Source organism: Delphinus delphis, chromosome 3, assembly GCF_949987515.2.
Source record: "Delphinus delphis chromosome 3, mDelDel1.2, whole genome shotgun sequence".
In the NCBI taxonomy this organism is placed as follows: domain Eukaryota; kingdom Metazoa; phylum Chordata; class Mammalia; order Artiodactyla; family Delphinidae; genus Delphinus; species Delphinus delphis.
The window spans coordinates 11470019-11486739 of record NC_082685.1 but is presented as its reverse complement, the minus strand read 5'-3'; the positions used below and the strand labels follow the sequence as shown (position 1 = coordinate 11486739).

Sequence of the window (16721 nt, the reverse complement as noted above, 5' to 3'; positions counted from 1 at the left end):
TCTAGCAGGTGAATCAAAAAAGGTCTTGCTGTGATTTATGTCAAAGAGTGTTCTTCCTATGTTTTCCTCTAAGAGTTTTGTAGTGTCCGGTCTTATATTTAGGTCTCTAATTCATTTTGAGTTTACTATTGTGTATGGTGTTAGGGAGTGTTCTAATTTCATTCTTTTACATGTACCTGTCCAGTTTTCCCAGCACCACTTATTGAAGAGGCTGTCTTTTCTCCACTGTATATCCTTGTTTCCTTTGTCATAGATTAGTTGACCATAGGTGCGTGGGCTTTATCTCTGGGCTTTCTACCCTGTTCCATTGATCTGTGTTTCTATTTTTGTGCCAGTACCATACTGTCTTGATTACTGTAGCTTTGTAGTACAGTCTGAAGTCAGAGAGCCTGATTCCTCCAGCTTCGTTTTTCTTTCTCAAGATTGCTTTGGCTGTTCGGGGTCTTTTGTGTTTCCATACAAATTGTGAATTTTTTTTGTTCTAGTTCTGTGAAAAATGTCATTGGTAATTTGATAGGGATTGCACAGAATCTGTAGATTGCTTTGGGTAGTATAGTCATTTTCACAATGTTGATTCTTCCAATCCAAGAACATGGTATATCTCTCCATCTGTTTGTATCATCTTTAATTTCTTTCATCAGTGTCTTATAGTTTTCTGCATACAGGTCTTTTGTCGCCTTAGGGAGGTTTATTTCTAGGTATTTTTTTTTTTTGTTGCAATGGTAAATGGGAGTGTTTCCTTAATTTCTCTTTCAGATTTTTCATCACTAGGGTATGGGAATGCAAGAGATTTCTGTGCATTAATTTTGTATCCTGCAACTTTACCACATTTATTGATTAGTAGTTTTCTGGTGGCATCTTTAGGATTCTCTATGTATAGTATCATGTCATCTGCAAACAATGTCAGTTTTACTTTTTCTTTTCCAATTTGTATTCCTTTTATTCTCTGATTGCCATGACTAGGACTTCCAAAACTATGTTTAATAATAGTGGTGAGAGTGGACATCCTTGTCTTGTTCCTGATCTTAGAGGAAATGCTTTTACTTTTTCACCATTAAGAATGATGTTTGTTGGGCTTCCCTGGTGGCACAGTGGTTGAGAGTCCGCCTGCCGATGCAGGGGACACAGGTTCGTGACCCGGTCTGGGAAGATCCCACATGCCGCAGAGCGGCTAGGCCCGTGAGCCATGGCTGCTGAGCCTGCGCGTCCACAGCCTGTGCTCCGCAATGGGAGAGGCCACAACAGTGAAAGGCCAGTGTACCGCAAAAAAAAAAAAAAAATGATGTTTGCTTTGGGTTTGTCATATATGGCCTTTATTATGTTGCCCACTTTCTAGACAGTTTTTATCATAAATTGATGTTGAATTTTGTCAGAAGCTTTTTCTGCATCTATTGAGATGATCATATAGTTTTTATTCTTCAATTTGTTAATGTGGTGTATCATATTGATTGACTTGCGTATACTGAAGAATCCTTGCATCTCTGGGATAAATCTCACTTGATTCATGGTGTATGATCCTTTTTAATGTGTTGGATTCTGTTTGCTAGCATTTTGTTGAGGATTTTTACATCTATATTCATCAGTGATATTGGTCTGTAATTTTCTTTTTTTATAGTATCTTTGTCTGGTTTTGGTATCAGTGTGATGGTGGCCTCATAGAATGAGTTTGGGAGTTTTCCTTCCTCTGCAATTTTTTGGAAGAGTTTGAGAAGGATGGGTATTAGTCCTTCTCTAAATGTTTGATAGAATTCACCTGTGAAGCCATCTGATCCTGGACTTTTGTTGGAAGATTTTTTTTTTTTTTTTTTTTTTTTGTGGTACGGGGGCCTCTCACTGTTGTGGCCTCTCCCATCGCAGAGCACAGGCTCCGGACGCGCAGGCTCAGCGGCCATGGCTCACGGGCCCAGCCGCTCCACGGCATGTGGGATCCTCCTGGACCAGGGCATGAACCCGTGTCTCCTGCATCAGCAGGCGGACTCTCAACCACTGTGCCACCAGGGAAGCCCTGTTGGAAGATTTTTAATCACAGTTTCAATTTCATTACTTGTGGTTGGTCTGTTCATACTTTGTTTCTTCCTGGTTCAGTCTTGGAAGGTTATACCTTTCTAAGAATTTGTCCATTTCTTCCAGGTTGTCCATTTTATAGGCATAGAGTTGCTTGTAGTAGTCTCTTAGGAAGGTTTGTATTTCTGCAGTGCTTGTTTTAACTTTTTTCCTTTCTAATTTTATTGATTTGAGTCCTCTTCCTCTTTTTTAAAAAAAATTTATTTTATTTATTTATTTTTGGCTGCTTTGGGTCTTCGTTGCTGCGTTGGGCTTTCTCTAGCTGCAGCGAGCAGGGGCTACTCTTCATGGCGGTGCATGAGCGTCTCATTGCAGTGGCTTCTCTTGTTGCAGAGCATGGGCTCTAGGCGCCTGGGCCTCAGTAATTGTGGCACATGGGCCCAGCTGCTCCGCAGCATGTGGGATCTTCCCAGACCAGGGCTCGAACCCATGTCCCATGCATTGGCAGGTGGATTCTTAACCACTGCACCACCAGGGAATCCCTCCCTCTTTTCCTTGATGAGTCTGGCTAATGGTTTATCACTTTTGTTGATCTTCTCAAAGAACCAGGTTTTAGTTCTATTGATCTTTGCTATTGTTTTCTTTGTTTCTATTTCATTGATTTCTGCTGTGATCTTTATGATTTCTTTCCTTCTACTAACTTTGGATTTTGTTTGTTCTTCTTTCTCTAATTCCTTTAGGTGTAAGGTTAGATTGTTTATTTGAGATTTTTCTTGTTTCTTGAGGTAGGCTTGTATAGCTATAAACTTCCCTCTTAGAATTGCTTTTGCTGCATCCCATAGGTTTTGGGTCATCGTGTTTTCATTGTCATTTGTCTCTAGGTATTTTTTTGATTTTCTCTTTGATTTCTTTAGTGATCTCTTGGTTATTTAATAACGTTTAGCCTCCATGTGTTTGTGTTTTTTACATTTTTTTCTCTGTAATTGATTTCTAATCTCATAGTGTTGTGGTCAGAAAAGATGCTTGATATGATTTTAATTTTCTTAAATTTACTGAGGCTTTATTTGTGGACCTAAGATGTGATCTATCCTGGAGAATGTTCTGTGCGCACTTGAGAAGAAAGTGTAATCTACTGTTTTTGGATGGAATGTTCTATAAATATCAATTAAATCTATCTGGTCTATTGTGCCATTTAAAGCTTGTGTTTCCTTACTAATTTTCTGTTTGGATGATCTGTCCATTGGTGTAAGTGAGGTGTTAAAGTCCCCCACTATTACTGTGTTACTGTCAATTTCCTCTTCTAGAGCTGTTAGCAGTTGCCTTATGTATTGAGGTGCTCCTATGTTGGGTGAATATATAATTGTTACGTCTTCTTTTTGGATTGATCCCTTGATCATTATGTAGTGTCCTTCGTTGTCTTTCGTAACATTCTTTAAAGTCTATTTTATCTGATACGAGTATTGCTACTCCAGCTTTCTTTTGATTTCCATTTGCATGGAATATCTTTTTCCATCCCCTCATTTTCAGTCTGTATGTGTCCCTAGGTCTGAAGTGGGTCTCTTTATATATGGGTCATGTTTTTGTATCCATTCAGCAAGCCTGTGTCTTTTGGTTGGAGCATTTAATCCATTCACGTTTATGGTAATTATCGATATGTATTTCCTATTACCATTTTCTTAATTGTTTTGGGTTTGTTATTGTAGGTCCTTTGCTTCTCTTGTGTTTCCCACTTAAGTTCCTTTAGCATCTGTCGTACAGCTGGTTTGGTGGTGCTAAGTTCTCTTAGCTTTTACTTGTCTCTAAAGCTTTTGATTTCTCCATCAAATGTGAGTGAGATCCTTGCTGGGTAATCTTGGTTGTAGGTTCTGCCCTTTCATTAAATATGTCATGCCACTCCCTTCTGGCTTGTAGAGTTTCTGCTGAGAAATCAGCTGTTAACTTTATGGGAGTTCCCTTGTATGTTTTTTGTCGTTTTTCCCTTGCTGCTTTCAATAATTTTTCTTTGTCTTTAATTTTTGCCAATTTGAATGGGACTCTGTGCTTCCTGGGCTTGGGTGGCTATTTCCTTTCCCATGTTAGGGAAGTTTTTGACCATAATCTCTTCAAATATTTTCTCAGGTCCTTTCTCTCTCTCTTCTCCTTCTGGGATCCCTATAATGCGAATGTTGTTGAGTTGAATGTTGTGCCAGAGGTCTCTTAGGCTGTCTTCATTTCTTTTCATTCTTTTTTCTTTATTCTGTTCTGCAGCAGTGAATTCCACCATTCTGTCTTCCAGGTCACTTACCCATTCTTCTGCCTCGGGTATTCTGCTATTGATTCCTTCAAGTGTATTTTTCATTTCAGTTATTGTATTGTTCATCTCTGTTAGTTTGTTCTTTAATTTTTCTAGATCTTTGTTAAACATTTCTTGCATCTTCTCCATCTTTGCCTCCATTCTTTTTCGGAGGTCCTGGATCGTCTTCACTATCATTCTGAATTCTTTTTCTGGAAGATAGCCTATCTCCATTTCATTTAGTTGTTTTTCTGGGGCTTTATCTTGTTCTCTCATCTGGTACATAGCTCTCTGCCTTTTCATCTTGTCTTTCTGTGAATATGGTTTTTGTTCCACAGGCTGCAGGATTGTAGTTCTTCTTGCTTCTAGGGCTTATTCCTCTTAAATGAGAAAGTTCTATTTTTGGATCAATGAAGCATTTACTTGTGATTTCTAGAAGTGTCCCAGTTTTTTCTTTCACGTTTCAATCTATAATGAATTGGCTATTGCCCATGGAATACAGGGGAATACAATGTTTTTCCCAGTTAGATAACATTTTGTTAGAGATATATTTTGGGAGAGGTAACATCTTAGTGATGTTTGGGTTATTTCTAAAAACATCTTTTGTATTTTCATTTATCTCATTCTCCTTTAATGTTACCCAACAAAAATTTTAAATTTTTCCCATGAGGATCATTAAATATCTCGTTCATTCTTCTTTAGTACCGAATTAAATTTGTTCTGGAGGGAGCCAGATGCAAACTTCCAGATGGTCTTTCCTAGTGTAATCACATAGGAAGGGCTCAAGCCTACAAGCAGCGGGTTGTGACAACACATATAAAATAATTGTCTTCCAGAGAAGCTCATTAGAGCCTCAATACCCAGAGTGATTTTGGGGAGCAGATCACATAGGAACTCTGCCTAAGCATAATGAAAGTTCAGACGCTCATAATGAAAAGTGTTTATAACGTACCATAAACAGTTTAGACACACTGAGCCACTCTTATCAGGTTGGTGGGGTCACTCATAAATCCCAGTTCCCAGAGACCAACAAAGGACAAACATGGTGAGCAGGCATTCCTAAGAATCAGCGATCTCAGACTTGTTAGTAACTCTCTTCTGCACACTTCACAGTAGGACATTGTTAGGAGCAAGCGCTACAGATACACCATAGAAAGTGTAATTAGAGCTGATGCAAGCAGCTCAAGCAGGAAGTGGTTACTTCCTCACAAATTTAACAGCATCATGAACATGTGGAAATTATACATTTTTACTATGATCACTTAAAGTCTTACTGTTCTCTAATGGTAGGGTCCAGAGCACATTGGAAAAATTAGAGAAATGCTACACAAATAAATATTTCCATTTTAAAACCATCGATTCCTGTGAGAAAAACTTCTCAAGAACTGGGGATTTCTTTTTCTGTTCCTTAACTGAATAGATAAATTCTACCATTGTAATTACTGTGTGGGAACCTTTTCTCTGTCTCCTGCACGTGGACATCAGTAGGTTAGTGATCTTTTACAGAGACCAGCATTTAGGGAAGTTATGTGGTTCCTATGCCCAGATGTTGCGCTGTCATGTCCCTGTGCACCACATGGAGGCATGGAAATGAGAGAAGTGGAAAGGCAGCCTCTCAAGTGGCTGGTTGAGAATCACTGCCTCCTATAATTGGAGAAGATAAGTTTTATGTTTTTTAGAGGAAAGCACTGCTGGACCCTTTGTGTTTTATAATGATGGGCACGTTCACCATCAAACCATTGTGGTCTTCAGTGGACTCTGGTGCAAACTGCAATTCTTATTCAGTTCCCCAAGGTCAGCAAGGTCCGGGGTATACTGTTATGGTTTTGCCGGAAAATGCTCTTCTGGCATTTATCTTCTCAGTATATGCACATATATGTGGTAAAGATGGTGAGAAGCCACTCTGAATATAGGGATTTGTGGAGGTCTAAGTTGTCATGCCTTCTTTCTCATGCCTGAGTACTAACTTCAGAATAGCTTCCTAGCCTCATGAAATAGGACAGAGATAAAAAGGAGTGACTGAGTATCTGTCAAATATTTTTACAGGCACGTTAAACTTAATACTTTTCCACAAGATTATTTTTATTCAGCCAGTTGCATCTGACTACTTGTGATAGCCTGGAGTACTTTAGGACAATATGGCCAGCTGGGCCTAGTGATAAGCTGGATTTCCACAGGTCTCCTGTCCTTGTCACGTTTGGTGATGGGAATGGAAGAAAAAGCTTCCAGTTCACTGTGTTTTTTTCCATTAAAACCTCATGCAAGGGGCTTCCCTGGTGGCACAGTCGTTAAGAATCCACCTGCCAATGCAGGGGACATGCGTTCAAGCCCCGGTCCAGGAAGATCCCACATGCCACAGAGCAGCTAAACCCATGCGCCACAACTACTCAAGCCCGCACACCTAGAGCCTCGTGCTCTGCAACAGGAGAAACCACCGCAACGAGAAGCCCACACACCACAACAAAGAGTAGCCCCCACTTGCCACAACTAGAGAAAGCCTGCATGCAGCAACGAAGACCTGACACAGCCCAAAATTAAGTTATAAAAAAAAAAAAACACCTCATGCAAATGTGATCCTGTGTTTCATGGAGTGCTATGTGATAGATATGGTGGGTATTAAAGGAGGTGGATTTTTCTTACGAGGAGTTGATGATCTGGAAATACTTCTTTCATTTGGAGTTCACATTTCTCCAGCGTGCTCTGGATCCTACTGTTAGAGAATGATAAGACTTAAGTGATCATAGTAAAAATGATTTCCATGTGTACATGATGCTGTTGAATGTGAGGAAGTGGTCATATAGAGAATAAGGATTTTGATGATCAAGTCACAGAATAAATATTTCAATAACAGCATCATATGTGAACTTCTTGTGAATGGACTACAGATTCCCACTACTGTCCATCTCACCCATCTTCCTGTACACATATTTGTGATGTTTTAGGACCCAGTGGCCTTTGAGGATGTGGCTGTGAACTTTACCTTGGAGGAGTGGGCTCTGCTGGGGCCTTCACAGAAGAAACTCTACAGAGATGTGATGCGGGAAACCTTGAGGAACCTGGCCTCAATAGGTAAGGATGATGACATTCCGTCACTTAATCAATTAGAGAACAAGTGTTTCCTGCCCATCAGTGTTGTTCTAAGATGTGGAATGGGGAAAGGGAATACTTTGGTAAGTAAATCATAGTTTGAGGTCATCATAGACCTGTGAAATAATAATTTTCCTATAATTTATTGATCTTTTTGGTTGGCATTTCAGGGGAAAAATGGGAAGACCATAACACTGAAGATCAGTACAAAAACCAGGGAAGAAATCTGAGGTGAGTTGCACTCACAGTTTAAAGCAGTGTCCCACAAGAGAATCTTCTTATGTCATGAAATTTAGAAACAAGTAGACACAAAAGGGCCCAGCTTCAAATTTATTTATTCTCAGAAAATTTTTACCAAAAAAATGTTTTCTTAACTGTGTCATGGATGTTCATTGTTTCCCAAATAGTTTACTTTAAAACATATTCAGAGACTGCATATATGAATATCACTATGATAATAGCAATGGTTGAGCTTTCTTGTAGAGCATTCAGTATATTCACTTTCAAACTTACATGGTGCAGAAAAACCTAATACTTTCCCGATAAATGATAAAAATGTAATACTAATATTTACTGTAAAATCATTAACAAAGAAATCATTAACAGTGTGCTTCTAATTTTTTTTTAACAGAAGCCATACATTACGGAGATGCTGTGAAAGTGAAGAAGGTAGTCAGTGTGGCGAAAATATCAGCCTTATTCCAAATCTTAATCTGAACAAGAATTCTACTGCAGTAAAACCATGGGAGTGCAGTGTGTGTGGAAAAGTCCTCATGAGTCGTTCATCCTTTAATAGGCACGTTAGATCTCACACTGCACCCAAACCATCCAGGTATCAGGAATGTGGAAAGAAGCCTTATAAATGTAAGGTATGTGGAAAAGCCTTCAGTTATCTCCAGCCTTTTCAGAAACATGAAAGTAATCATAGTATAGAGAAATCCTATAAATGTAAGGAATGTGGGAAATCATTTAGATATCGCCAATCTGTTCGAAAACATGAACGGACTCACACTGGAGAAAAACCCTATCAATGTAAACAATGTGGGAAAGCCTTTCGATATCATCAAACCTTTCAAACACATGAAAGAACTCACACAGGGGAGAAACCGTATGAATGTAAGCAATGTGGTAAAGCCCTCAGTTGTCCAAGTTCCTTTCGAAGTCATGAAAGGACTCATACTGGAGAAAAACCCTATGAATGTAAAAAGTGTAGTAAAGCCTTCAGTTGTCCCAGTTCTCTTCGAAAACATGAGAGAACTCATACAGGAGAGAAACCTTATGACTGTAAGGAATGTGGGAAAGCCTTCATTTCTCTTGGAAGCTTTCAAAGACACATGATAACACATACTGGAGTTGGACCTTATAAATGTAAAGAATGTGGAAAAGCATTCAATTGTCCCAGTTCATATAGAATACATGAAAGATCTCACACTGGAGAAAAACCCTATGAATGTAAACAGTGTGGTAGAGCCTTCAGTTGTTCCAGTTCCTTTCGAACACATGAAAGAACTCACACTGGAGAGAAACCTTATCAATGTAAGGAATGTGGAAAAGCCTTCCATTGGCTCACCACTTTTCAAGTCCATGTGAGAACTCACACTGGTGAAAAACCCTATATATGTAAGCAGTGTGGTAAAGCCCTCAGTTGTCCCACTTCATTTCGAAGACATGAACGGACTCACACTGCAGAGAAACCCTACGAATGTAAGCAATGTGGGAAAACCTTCAGTTCTCCTTTAGGTTTGCAAATACATGAAAGAACTCACACTGGAGAGAAACCCTATAAATGTGAGAAATGTGGGAAAGCATTTGTTTCTCTCACAAGCTTTCGAAGACACATGATGACGCACACTGGAGATGGACCTTATAAATGTAAGGAATGTGGGAAAGCATTTAATTGTCCTAGTTCATTTCGAATACATGAAAGAACTCACACAGGAGAGAAACCCTATGAATGTAAAATATGTGGTAAAGCCTTCAGTTGTTCCAGTTATGTTCAAGTACATGAAAGAACTCATACTGGAGAGAAGCCCTATGAATGCAAGGAATGTGGGAAAGCCTTCATTTACCGCACAACCTTTCGAGGTCACATGAGAATGCACACTGGTGAGAAACCGTATAAGTGTAAAGACTGTGGGAAAGCCTTTAGTCGACCCAGTTCATACAGAAGCCATGAAAGAATTCACACTGGAGAGAAACTTCTTGAATGTAAGCATTGTGGGAAAGCCTTTAATTGGCCCACATCCTTACATAAACATGTCATGAGAATGCACACTGGATATAAGTGATAAATACAAGAGTTTCCTATCTTAACAAATACTGGGCTGGCCAAAAAGTTCATTCGGGATTTTCCGTAACATCTTACAGAAGAATGAACTTTCTGGCCAACCCAATACATTCAAAGTCATATGAAAACTCTACTGGAGAGAAATGCTATAACATGTAAATAATATGGGAAAGCCTGATGTAGATTAATTCATATATAATGCTCCAAAAAATTCATAACATGAAACGTTTTAAAAGTTAAAAATATATCTTTATCAGTGGCTTATTCTGAAACTCAGTCTCTAATTATGGATTCTACTTGTTAATTTTGCAAATGAACACAACACTGAGTTGAAACAATTCTGTAAGTACTCTTTAAGCAATAGTATATAAGCTTAGTAGGTAGTATTTTTCCTTAAATTAGCTTATAGAATTTTTGTCTTTCCATTTTGAAATCTGTTGGATCCATGAGTGAACTGGAATATAATTGTAATGTGCCAATATTATATAATGTGCCAAAAATATATAATTTTTGTTGTTCTGTAAGTAAAGGGGGCATGGACTAATGACACTCTGGTAGTTGTTGGGATTTTCCTATTGGCTTCATGTGGCAGGTACTGGATATTTCTTACCCATTGTAAATATGTCTCTTTTATTAGAAAAACTTTCTCTTGTCAGAAGAGCCGCCTTCCATTTTTTCCTTGCTAATAAATAGTTGGCATAAATTTGTAATTATGTGAAGTTTAACACAGAGTATAATCTCATTTGACTTAGTATTTACATCTTTTCTCTTTGTCATTTTCTCTTTACTCTTTGTCATTCCATCTGACTGTGATTTGGGGAAGAGACTTTAAGACACCCATGTTGACATCAACTGCATACTTAAACAAAGCAACCTTACATTGTTTACAAGTGCAATTATTTTAAATTCGTAGCTACAATATCTTTGCACTGAAGCAACATTTTTCCCCCACCAATGCATTAAAAATTCTCCTACATTATTCTGATATCACCAGTTAGTGTCTCTTTACCCATAATGCAATTAGAATAATTATATCACTGAAGTCAACTAGTGGTATTACCATCCCTTCATTCATATTGAGCACCTACTATGTGCCTGTGCTGTAAATACAACAGTGATCATAACTGATGTGGTTACTGCTCTCACATTGCAAGTCTGTGAGATTAAATATAAACATCACATTTCTAGCTACTTTTTAAAGTGTTATTAACATTTAAGTTCTGATTCATTTTTGTAATAACCTTGTATGTTAATGGACCAGTAAGTCTTTATATTTGCAAAAAGAAAAGAGACCTGTTACAGGACACTAAAATGTAGAATTGGAGATGCTCTCCTGGAATGTGTTGTTAACATGGGTAATATGTTGTGACCTACATTTTCTAGAACCTGTTCTTTTCATGGTTCCATGTTAGAATTCACCACTAGCCTCCCTTGCATGACACTTGAAAGGCAAAGTGAAGAAGGCCTTAGTTCTTGAGCCACACAGGAGTTTCACATATACCTGGTTCTAAACCATTTTCCTGATTCTTTGCCCTGCCAGTCCAAAGTAGGCTCATTACCACCAGCTACATGACTTCCATTTTCTCAGACCTGTTGGTTTCCACAGATACCTCCACAAGTTCCACAGCAAAGATTCCTCACAGTTTGGATTTTCCTGCAAGTCCTCATGTGTCCACCAGGCAACAAATTTAGACTGCTGTGATTGAGAACGTTTTGTGAAGCACTGACTCACCTCTTCTCTATATTGTATTTGTATAAGGTCTAATTTGTGTAGTAAACACATTGTTCTGTTGATATTGCTAGTGACTGTGTGTTCTTGATTCCACTATAGCAGCTACAGTGGTGCAGTCAGAAGAAAACATGTGGTCCTGTAGTGAGTTCCTCTACTGCACTGTGCAGTGACTTCTGTGGCCCAATCCTTCCATGTGAGAATTAGCACCTTCCTCTTATCGGATAGATTATGGATATTTCCAATCACTCACAATTGAACATAATTTCTCAGTACATTTTCAGTTATGACTGATTGTATGTGATTGAAAACAATGGTTTTTTTGGTCAAATGCTTCTCTTTCAAAAAATCTTGTATACTAACAAATATTATCTTTTCTATTTCCTAATAGGATATATTGAAACATCCCATTGCAATTGTAGATTTTTAGATCAAGTTTGTGGTTTTTTTCAAGGTAATCATTATACATTTTGATTCAGTATTACCATGTATATTCTTCCTCAGGCAAATTTTTTTTTCATAGTTAGAATTTTTGTCATGAAACGGATTTCTCATTTGTTCTTAATTTAAAACTTAAATCATGGTTTTGTTACTGCCTTCTTGCCAAAAACTGCCAGGTTCACACTTGTATTCAAATAGAGGGGCATGGGGGAGGGATAAATTGGGTGACTGGGGTTGACATATACACACTACTGTATATAAAATAGATAACTAATGAGAACCTACTGTATAGCACAGGGAACTCTACTCAATACTCTGTAATGGCCTATATGGGAAAAGAATCTAAAGAGTAAATGTATGTATAACTAACTCACTTTGTTGTACACCTAAAACTAACACAACATTGTACATAACTATACTCCAATAAAAATTTTTTTTGAAAAATGGATCAGAAAAAGCAATGTAAAAACAACAACAAATAGAGGGGCATAACGAATCATCATAATAAGGATGAACACAAACCATAAATGATAATGGGTCATATCAGTAAGAGACTGTCCAAAAGGTCTTACAGGATTTGGACTTGTGTTAGGTATTACCTCCTTTTCCAATCAACTGAGGCTTTATGAGTTTAGGTAAATTGTCAAGAACACAAACCTGGCAAGGGACAAAGACAGGGTTACTAATCCAAGCAAGGCTTTCTTGCTCAGAAGCTACTCTTGATGCTAATTTTTCAGCATCCCTCTTCTACTAGGCACTGCAGACTCAAATCATACACAATTTAGCATAAATAGGGCACTACACACTCTGGATATATAGGTGTGAAACAAGTTCTTCAAGTCCTGGCTCTTATATTTTTGTGGGAAGAGGTGACTAACAAATAGCACAATCTGGGTTTATAAGATGGAAATAAGAGCTTTGAGGAAAGTAAACAATGCTATGAGGTAATAGGGAGACTGGAATTGTGTGTCTGTGGCAGGTCAGGGCCTCATGAGTGAGGATGTCATCACTGATCACTTTTTATTTACACCATCTTGCATCTTAAACACTATTTGAGGAACTGCTTGGGTGCAGATATAAGAAGTGGGGAGCAATAAAGACATCCCTGCATTCCTGGGATCAACCATAATGGTTTCCCCATAAAGATGTAGACATGGTTCATCTTCATCTTCGCCACAGTTGAAAGTTTTATTGCATGTAATAGTAATCATGAGTTTGGACATGGATTATCCAAGACTTGAGACTCCCCATTCCCATTACTTTGGGCCATGAGTAGTTTTGGTGTTTATGTTTGTATTTAACATCATTTGAAAAGATTTAAATTGCCTTTTAGGGACTTCCCTGGCAGTCCGGTGGTTAAGACTCTGAGCTTCCAATGCAGGGGATGCAGGTTCGATCCCTGGTCAAGGAACTAAGATCCCACATGACATTGGGCACGGCCAAAAATTGTAAAAAAATAAACTGCCTTTTATATTTCCATTATAATTTTGCTGCTACACAGAAGGAGTGACACCATGAAGCCTTTCTGGTCCTCCAAGTTTGAGGAAGGGTTCTGGTCATCTGCACACTTGTAGCCAGTCATGGGTTTTCCTGTGAGTGATATCTCTGCAAGTCCAACATGAAACACTAAAAAGAGCTACGGATGTTTAGGGGGCAGTCATCCAAGGAATAAGTGAAGTGAGCTGCAGACAGACGGCTATCCTCTTCAGTAATATCCCAAGTTAGTGGGAAAGGAGGTACGTCTGACATCCTCAAAATGGAAAGTTTTTAATGCCTTTTATAAGAAGAGAACTGGAAGCTTTTTGTTTCAATGGTCCACAGAGTTACAAAGCCCATTTTGCTGTTCATAGGTGTTATTCCCATAGTTTTAGACCTCCAGCACATGTTATGAAAAGGGAGGGAGGGCTTCCCTGGTGGTGCAGTGGTTAAGAATCCACCTGCCAACTCAGGGGACATGGGTTCAAGCCCTGGTCAGGGAAGATCCCACATGCCACAGAGCAACTAAGCGCGTGTGCCACAACTACTGAGCCTGTGCTCTAGAGCCCATGCTCCGCAACATGAGAAGCCCGCTCACTGCAACGAAGAGTAGCTCCTGCTCACCACAACTAGAGAAAAAGCCCACATGCAGCAACGAAGACCCAATGCAATCAAAAATAAATAAAAATTTAAAAAATAAATTTATTTTTTAAAAAAAGGGAGGGGGACGGATTACCAGCTTTGTGTTTCATTAAAGAGCAAAAGAAGTCTAAACTTCCTCCATGTTTTCAGTACTAACTTATGTCTTCTCTGCATGGTATAGATGTAATTTCATAATTATTTCTCAGTTGCTCTGCCCCTTCCCCAAGTATTCCTCCCATCTTTTTTTTTTTTTTTTTTTTGGCCACACCTTGCAGCATGTGAGATCTTGGTTCCCCGACCACACATCCAACCTGTGCTGCCTGACCACACATCCAACCTGTGCTGCCTGAAGTGGAAGCACAGAGTCTTTTTTGGCCTCCTGTGTTACAAATGAAAGTCAGACACAGGGAGAACAGGGTCTTACCAAACTCAGAGCTCATAATAATGGAATCTCAGCTTAAAGGCCTAATGTGTGCCACCACCCCTACTAGGCACTGTCAAAATTGTTATGCCCAGGAGAACAGTGCACAATTGTGCACTTTTACAAATGGAATCAAAGTTTACAAACAGGGCTCACATGACGACATGGTGTTCTATTGATATTGCATTCTGGAAAAGGCAGAGGCAAACATATAGGGACCTAAAATAGATCAGTGATTAAAGGTGGACAGAGTTAGTACAAATGGGCACCATAGGGGCGTTCTTTGGGGGTAATAGAGTATTCTCCATCTTTTGGAAGTAGTATTAGTATAAATTTGTGAAAACTTATAAATATGCTTAACAATAGTATGAAGAATTGAAGACCTGGAGAGGAAGGACTTAGTGCCCAACAAGCCTTTCTTGCAATCCCATCTTAATTAGGAAATGTCCTCTAGGGCTGCACCTGCCCACTGCCTATACACACAACTGGAGAGAAGTGAAAGGGCTCCCAGGATCTGCCTTTGACTTTAAGTCAGATTCTTCAGGCAGATCTCTGGGAAGGCAGGGGTCTAAAACAAAGGTTTACCCCACAGTTCTCCCCAAGTGGGCTCTGCCTGGGGACATACTGTTTCCTGGGCATCGGTATCATGTCCTCCAGGGCCATCTTGAGGGTATTTCTAGTTCTGAGTCCCACCTGAAACCTACTGTGTCTGCTGGGTGGGAAGCATCTATAGAAATCCAGGTCTGTCCCACTCGAAAATTTCTCTGCAGCAACGCCAGGTGGCTGTGAGCTGACAGGGCGGAACAAGCAGTGACAGAAATCATGTCATGGGGCACAACCTGCCCCCATGCTCAGTGGCCATTCTTCCCTGAGGTCAAGAGATTTTTTTTCTTCTGGGCCAATGGAGAAAGCACCACAAGTGCCTGCCGGAGACAAGTGCTCCCGGTCTGCGCCCCAGTGTCTGAGGAGGGGCGCTCGTCCAGGGCGTTTTTTTCTTATACCACAGAGCCTTGCTTTTCTGGATGCTCCCCCTGTGGTTGACTCCCTACTTTGCAGTCTACAGGATATGAGAGGCACCCACCAGAGGACACCTGGAGTCTACCCCAAACCAGTGATATGTACAAGCAGGGACCCTCTGAGCTTCACCTATTTCTTGGTATCCTTCAGGTGCTTTGCCGTGTGGATGAAAGGCTCTTGGTGCTGCAGCCAGGAGTCACTGCTGTGCCTCTGACATGGGAGAGCCAACTTCAGGACACTGGTCCACAGGAGACCTCCCAGCTCCACATAATTTCAGACGGCAAAAATCTCCCAGAGATCTCCATCTCAACACCAAACCCAGCTCCACTCAACGACCAGCAAGCTACAGTGCTGGACACCCTCTGCCAAACAACTAGCAAGACAGGAAAACAACCCAACCCATTAGCAGAGAGGCTGCCTAAAATCATAATAAGGCCACAGACACCCCAAAACACACCACCAGATGTGGACCTGCCCACCAGAAACACAAGATCCAGCCTCATCCACCAGAAAAAAGGCACTACTCCCCTCCACCAGAAAGCCTACACAACCCACTGAACCAACCTTAGCCACTAGGGGCAGACACCAAAAACAACAGGAACTAAGAACCTGCAGCCTGCAAAAAGGAGACACCAAACACAGTAAAATAAGCAAAATAAGAAGACAGAAAAACAGAAAGCAGATAAAGGAGCAAGATAAAAAACAAACCACCAGACCTAACAAATGAAGAGGAAATACGCAGTCTACCTGAAAAAGAATTCAGAATAATGATAGTAAAGATGATCCAAAATCTTGGAAATAGAATAGACAAAATGCAAGAAACATTTAACAAAGACCTACAAGAACTAAAGAGGAAACAAGCAACAATGAACAACACAATAAATGAAATTAAAAATACTCTAGAAGGGCGCAGTGGTGGCGCAGTGGTTGGGAGTCCGCCTGCCAATGCAGGGGACACGGGTTCGTGCGCCGGTCCGGGAAGATCCCACGTGCTCCAGAGCGGCTGAGTCCATGGGCCATGGCCGCTGGGCCTGCGCGTCCAGAGCCTGTGATCTGCAGCAGGAGAGGCCACAACAGTGAGAGGCCCGCATAACACACACACAAAAAAAAAACTCTAGAAGGGATCAATAGCAGAATAACTGAGGCAGAAGAACGGATAAGTGACCTGGAAGATAAAACAGTGGAAATTACTGCAGAGCAGAATAAAGAAAAAAGAATGAAAAGAACTGAGGAGAGTCTCAGACCTCCGGGACAACATTAAACGCACCAACATTCGAATTATAGGGGTCCCAGAAGAAGAAGAGAAAAAGAAAGGGACTGAGAAAATATTTGAAGAGATTATAGT

At 40.0% G+C, this 16721-nt stretch overlaps 1 protein-coding gene across 2 annotated transcripts in view; it reads left to right on the top strand.

The window, feature by feature from the left end:
• Positions 1 to 13035, top strand: part of LOC132422863 (zinc finger protein 791-like) — a 51321-nt gene extending 38286 nt beyond the window's left edge. For both annotated transcript variants that reach the window (XM_060007951.1, XM_060007952.2), the window contains 3 exons: positions 7219 to 7345; positions 7534 to 7594; positions 7995 to 13035. In XM_060007951.1, coding sequence (XP_059863934.1) covers positions 7219 to 7345; positions 7534 to 7594; positions 7995 to 9651 — 1845 coding nt within the window. In that variant the 3' untranslated portion in view covers positions 9652 to 13035. The remainder of the gene's footprint in view (positions 1 to 7218; positions 7346 to 7533; positions 7595 to 7994) is intronic.
• The last annotated feature ends 3686 nt before the right edge of the window (positions 13036 to 16721 follow it).